Here is a 6,821-nt window from a genome sequence, read left to right as displayed (position 1 = left end):
GAATATTGACCTTTAATACATGTCATCAGCTTAAAATAATTTATTAGTAACATAAACCACTCATTTTTTTATAACAATAATACCAAAGAAATCAATTTTTATAATGTTTAATATAGTACCTGAGAGCGCCATCTCTTAGATGTAGCGTAAACTTTAAATGTAGTTATGCCATCTAGCGTCACAGAACTGAACTAAATATTTCAATATTCGAGTTTTGTCTTAGGTTTGCCTTGCCTAGATGGCGCTGCTGCAGATATAATCATATATTATTTTCTGACTAAATAAGCCTACAAACGTCGTAAAAAATCATTTTTTAACCATTAAAAACATAAATATACATTATAAACGCAATTTTGTTATAAATTAATTGATATTTCGAAGAATCTCTGTTTGCTGCGTAATAGACTGTTTTACCGACTAAAAAATAACTTCCGCTTGCCGCTCGACATCACGCACACGCAAACGCGAGATAATGTAACCAACTTCACTTCGTAAATGTTCGATCTCTTTCAACTACGCCGAGGCTTGTACTTTTGAAGATAGCGCTTTTCGGTAATTATTGTTTTTCTTATTCCTATTATCGTAGTGTTTTTTTTTTATTTGTGATTATCTCGTTAAAGGTGAATTACGCATACATATTTAGTGTGGTGGTAAGAAAATTTGGCGCGTTGAATTCTGTCAACATAACTTCGATGTGTTCACACGCAGTAGCGTATATTATGCACGTGTAAATTGGAATACAATTGTTATTATCCATTTACAGACATGGCTTTATCAGTTGCACTACCTCTGGCTGGATTGGAGACAGAAAATTTTAATTCGTTCAGGCATATCATAGATATAGCGGGCCTGTCTCAGTCTCAGACGAGCCCGAGCCCATCTGTCTCCAGTGAATCTAGCGGTATCGGCTCATTGGGCTCGTTGAAATCCGAGTCGGTGAATAACGACTCCTTGCCGTCTAGTCCTCAGACAACAGAGAAGGTAAGAAAAATTAAATAATTTGCACTATTTTGTTTGCGTACGTCCTGGCCTTGACCTCTCTATTTTCATAATATTCCGTAATGGCGAACGTCTTACGCTATCAATGTTGTGTACAATTGACGTGTGATAATGGAAAGATTTTGGGGACTAAAGTAGAGCTTATTTCACTAATGGCATATATTTTTTCTTTTCTTTGTTTTTTAGTATTAAAAAGTAAATATAAATGGTTTTCGTAATTATAATCATACAATTAAAAATATCGATTTTTACATTGAACTTAGTCCTATTATGTAGTGAAACTTATTCGTTCGTGTTTATATTCGTATATTAATGTATTTCAGAAATTATTCGAACCCGTTGTGCAACCACAGCCACGTCCGAAAGAGAAAAAAGTTGAAGATGTTACAATATTTTATGGAGGGCATGATATTCTCAACTTGAATGCTAATCTCACTGATCCTCGATGGAATTACCGTGCCACAGTACTGCCACCAAACAATCCTGCGCTGTTCTTCGCCAACCGATCGCAGTACCACCGGTTGGGACCGTACGGGACACGCACGCAGTACGTAAAAGATTCTTGCCGCTTGTGTGGCTTCTCATGGGTCGTAGCCGCCACAGATTAATTCGACAATATGACAACGTAAACCTGAACAAACGAAATTTTGGGTTATAACTGGGACACAACAGGGTGCAAATCGACTTGTTTAACATGTCACATAAATGGCGTCAGTCCTACCGTTGTAAATTTTAGCCAACGACTTTAGTTCACTACATTGTAATGAATTTATCACCTGACGACCTGATATTCTAGCCTAAAATGTCAGGGATTCCTATTTTCTATCAGGTACTATTTATTTTAGGTAATGAACAAATTTTCCATTTGAACTGAAGTCGCTAGCTCATGACAATATCCTAATGTTTTGTTAATGTATTTGCCTGATGTGACCCAGTTCAGATGACTGTGGAATATGTATGTGGCTATCGTCCCGCGAATTCGTAGCGTTACAATTTAAAAGTGACTTAATACTGTGATCTTAATTTAAAAAATGCAATTTTTGACAAATTCTAAGAAACGCGTGACGATCCATTTGAATTTCGTTTTTGTTTTTAACTTATTTAAATGTGTGATAAATTAAAAGTTAGGTTATTATGAAAAGTTAATGCCATATGTTATTTAAAAACATACAAAATTGGCATTTTAATCCCAAAAACTAGGATCTTAATGAATCAGTCCTCAAATTCCAATCTTATAAATTATTATTTAATATATAAAGAAAAAATAATAATATATTATATTACATTTAGTTCCTCTTAGAAATATTAATAATTATTTGTTATCCAAAGAATATTACTTGTTTAATAATGCATATTAAATTATCTATAAATTGTTTGAAAACAATTTATGTCAATTAATTGACATAAAATCAATTGGTTAAAATTTTTTGACCCTTAGGTTTTATGTTTAATTACTTTAAAGCAATATTTAAATTTAAATTATTATGGATTTTTACTTTTAAATGTCATAATGAGTTATTCCCACCATTACGTCTTATAGTTATTATTTGAATATTGTTTTACGATAATATTTAGTGTAGGATTATTGATATGAATATATTCCACAGTCATTTATAAACAGAATCGTCATTGTTTTAACCGAAAGGCTGCATCTCGTATATTCAATCTACGATTTTGACGAGACGGCACCAATTTATAGCCAAGTTGAATGTTAATTTTAAGATGTAATTATGATTGTTGGATTTACCGTCCGAACATAATATAATAGTGATGACATGTCATCTAGAGGTTACAATCTTGACACATTGCCCAAAATATCTGTTTCCCATCCACTCTTGTGTGAAAGCTTGAACAACTCGTATAGTTATGTGAGGAACCCATGAGGAACATAGTAATAATGGGTTATCAGTGCATATCATCACAAATTAAAACAGTGATTAGATATTCTAAGGTTTTAGTAGATGTTACAGACCGTTTTAAAACGTTTCAGTCATTTAAATGCGCCCAGATGCTGGGTTTCTAGTGAAATTATCGTAAGTGTCGTTAACAGACTGGAAAATTCTCTATAAATGCATATTTAAATTGTAATATCCATGGTCTCTTAATTTAGTCAAGATATTTAATAGTGAGTCTCTTAAATTATATATAAGTAATGTGTAAAGTACTAACTACTATAATGAATAATAATTGATACTGTCCTTTTGTGCAACTTTGGTTCTGCTATGTTGTGATCAGCTTTAAATTTAAACTGGTATTTCTACACAATAATCTTTAAATATTACCCACAAAGTTATTTTTATAAAAAATGTTGATATGAGACAATACAGTTTGTAGTTATCAAAATTTTATTTATATTTATATGGGATTTGATTCAAGGTTTGGCAAATATTATGGAAGGGACCAACAATGACGCATTGATTTATTTAAACTTTATAACGATAATTTTATTAGCAGAACTCTCTACCGAAACAATGGTCTTATCACGATTTAAATTTACATGATAACATTGCATTTTTTATCAATTGCTTTATCTGTGAGTCATCGCCAATTTATTATGATATCTATATTTATCCAGTAATCAATACAAATGGGCTATGAACATAAACAAATAAGTGAATAATTTACAAAATTTTAATATAATATTTATGATTCAGTGGGTCATGACTGAACATATAGCATGGATCTCAGAATGCAGCTTACAGTGATATACATAACAATAATCCTAAATTGGAAGGCATCTCTAAGTCGCTAATATCATAATCCTAAATTTTAGAGGTGCCTTTGCAAGCGGTGTGCTATATTCAGTCACACATACTCACAAAATGGTTGTTATGGTTATTTAAAATGAAATGTTGCATTCAGATTATTATTTAGTTATTAACTTTAATATGACAAGCTTCAAACGAATGTAGTTCAAACGGGAGTATTTGGAGAGATACGCACAGTTTTATAAAGTAGCTCTTGTTGTAAAGTCTCCTAAGTCGTAGTGTAGGAGTCCCTGTCGGCAGAGCGCCGCGCTCCCAAATACCAACAGAGGCCGAGGTGCGATGCAATATTTGCATTCCAATTTTGTTTAAGTTAGCAGCCGAGGGGTAGTAGTTGTTAATTATTTTAATCCACATTGCCAAATATATTGGTTGTTGTGCTATTTATTTTAACTGAATGATTTTTTTTTTTCTAAAATATCAATTAGTACCTTCCATTGCTAAGTGTCTTCAAGTGATTTTACAACGTTTAATCATTTCAATTTTATGCATTTTATTTTGTTTAGTCAAATCATATACATTATATTATATTATGTTGTATTTTATCTATTGTTCATTCATATTTATAATAACTATTTTTCTCATTGAACTGTAGTCAAATGACAGTATTTTTATAATGAAAATTGTATAGGGATGAAGGGTTTATTGCCTAGACGAGGCGCCCGCGGAATGTCTGCGACCGCCGAGGGGTGCGCGTCCTGTGTATTACGTATCTGATAAGCATTATGTAGGTTTAGCGAAATAGAATTAACTCTGAGACAAACTCCAAGTACCAAAACTTATTGGTTTAATGTTGTTCTCTTATTACCGTGATATCGTGCGTCGCGCGCGGCGCAGAGCTCAATATTTTAGTAACCCTTAAGAAAATTAATACCTCTTTTGAAAAGAATATAATATATATTATATAGTATATCCAATCGATAATCACATATTATATATTTCCCTGTTTATTTTGATGTGATATCATAAATGACTGATCTGAATTTAGTTTTTAAGTTGGTTATTGATATGCAGTGCTATTTCGAGAGTGTAATTAAGATTTAATATTGAAAGTGCCAATGCTCGTAATTTAATCTTTGACTGTTCCTTTAATGTAGCTGTTTGTAAGGGCAGGCCGTAGCGGCCGGTTGCCCGACCCTCGTCTACTTCAGTATAAGCGATCGTCCTTCTTAACACATAAGTTTAAAATTGTTACTTTTAAAGAAAGAATCCACGTAACGTGCACAATCTCAGTAATGCTTGCAATATTATGTATAACATGTAATTCCTCATTTTATAATTTAATCCAGCGTATCTAATGTTAAGAGTACAATATGAGATGATGTTATATCATTCTAGTATCAAAATTAACCGAAGATAATATTATTAGTTAGGTAAAATTTTAACATAGCTTGGTATAATTGGGATGTTTTAGTATTTAGTAGTGTATAATTACGGCGTAGTGGCAAGCAAAATGTCTCGTGATTGGAGTGAAATAATGTTAGTGGCAATAATACTCGATGTAAGTTCCCTGCCAAGAGACTGTACAGGGTCGCGCGTCGCCGTCGCCTCCCGCGTCGCTCCCGTCCGAGCGGCGCGGGGAACGGAGACGACGCTTCACATGCGAACGCACGCATTATGCGTTTATTTGTTGTAATTATAATAATAGCCGTAGGTATTTTATCGTACTTAAATAATTATTCTTGCGATGCCTTAATTCTGGTTGTCAATTAGACATGTCTGCCTAGAGTGTTATCATTGTTTTTATTTATTTTAGTTTTTTGCTGTTCCGGTTTCCTCCGTGAACTTCCAGTCCAGGCTGTTCTTTTTAAATGATTTTGATGTCGATTTATTTTTACCTAAGTGTTCTTATTAAATGTTACCAAAATGTTTTTAATAAAATATTTTTATATGTATCTCAATGTTTTATTAATATCCTACGGTCTCGTTTTCAGTAATTAATTACCTGTTTGTTTCTCTTAAAACAATAATAAAAGACTAAAATATAGTTCTATTTTTTGACTTCTTGTTTACATTGTCAAGTTTTCGTAATGTAGATATTTGGACGCGGGCGCCATGCCAACTAGCCTATTAACACATCAGAAAATTGCCGTTGCCATTTGCTTTTGATAAATACTTACCTATCACATTAATTGACAAAGAGTTGGAACTAAATACTGCATAAAATAATTCCCTATCCGGAAAGGTTAGTAGCCATAACACAAGCCACCTATATAAACCGACAGAGTTGCTAACAAGAATTCAATTCTGGAAATAAATTACATACAGAAAACAAAGCGCTCATTTCGAATAAATTGAACCAAATTTTCCGAAGCATTTTCTTTCTGAAGAACGGAAGTGTAAATACTATCTTTCGAAACTTGAGGCTACTATTAATAATTCCTAATCAGAAACCATAATCACAACCTCGTGATCTGCAGCCATATAAGGTGGAAACATCACATAATATGTTATTCATATAACAAGAATGAATACTTATTATTTTATCGATCAATGATAAATACTAGGAAATGTTTAATACTAGAAGTAAATAAACAGGTGTGTTGATTTTAATAAAGTAACTAGACAGATTGACGACAACAGATAAACGGTTGTGACTAACTATTAGAGTGAATAATCTAGAGCTTTTACGTTCTACGATTATCATAACGGGACTTAAAACGTTAGATAGTTATATATCAGCCTCTCACATTGTCCATGTTATATGTCCAAAATAACAACTAACAATCTATCCGTATTAATTTGTATACTGTATACGATTTTTTTAAATATACCACTAGTCAGTAATAGGGATGAATTGGATCGTCTTTTATATAAGTAAATATCAATGCTCGTGACTACAAAAATGTAAAAAAAAACATTGCATCGCATTTTAGATAATATCTACTCGTTTAGAAGACTAGCAAAATATGAAGAAGATTAAGAAAGGAAATCACATCGAATAATATGAAAACATTTAGATATGGCGATGTTTTATTTAGGTAAAGCGTATTAAACATAACTACCTATTCACTAAAAAATATAGTTTAAGTACCTACCTACCTATACAAAAAAAGA

General features: G+C 32.4%; 1 protein-coding gene across 3 annotated transcripts; it reads left to right on the top strand.

Annotated features, from left to right (window-relative positions):
* The first annotated feature begins 439 nt into the window (after nt 1-439).
* On the top strand, nt 440-5,659 carry LOC113394319 (uncharacterized). Of its 3 annotated transcripts, none has more exons than XR_010309982.1 (4): nt 440-552; nt 764-981; nt 1,323-5,414; nt 5,521-5,659. XR_010309982.1 is itself a non-coding variant. In XM_064220759.1 (4 exons), the coding sequence occupies exons 2-4, from the start codon at nt 766-768 to the stop codon at nt 5,546-5,548; spliced, it is 468 nt and encodes a 155-aa protein (XP_064076829.1). In that variant the 5' UTR covers nt 440-552; nt 764-765; the 3' UTR covers nt 5,549-5,659. The 3 variants fall into 3 exon arrangements, 2 of the variants coding, with proteins under 2 accessions (XP_064076829.1, XP_026487367.1); XM_064220759.1 differs by having other exon boundaries at nt 1,323-1,546; XM_026631582.2 differs by having other exon boundaries at nt 1,323-5,659.
* Nucleotides 5,660-6,821: the final 1,162 nt, after the last annotated feature.

Source organism: Vanessa tameamea, chromosome 4, assembly GCF_037043105.1.
Source record: "Vanessa tameamea isolate UH-Manoa-2023 chromosome 4, ilVanTame1 primary haplotype, whole genome shotgun sequence".
Taxonomy (NCBI): Eukaryota; Metazoa; Arthropoda; class Insecta; order Lepidoptera; family Nymphalidae; genus Vanessa; species Vanessa tameamea.
Note: the sequence above shows the minus strand (reverse complement) of the source record. Positions and strands in the feature narration are given on the sequence as shown.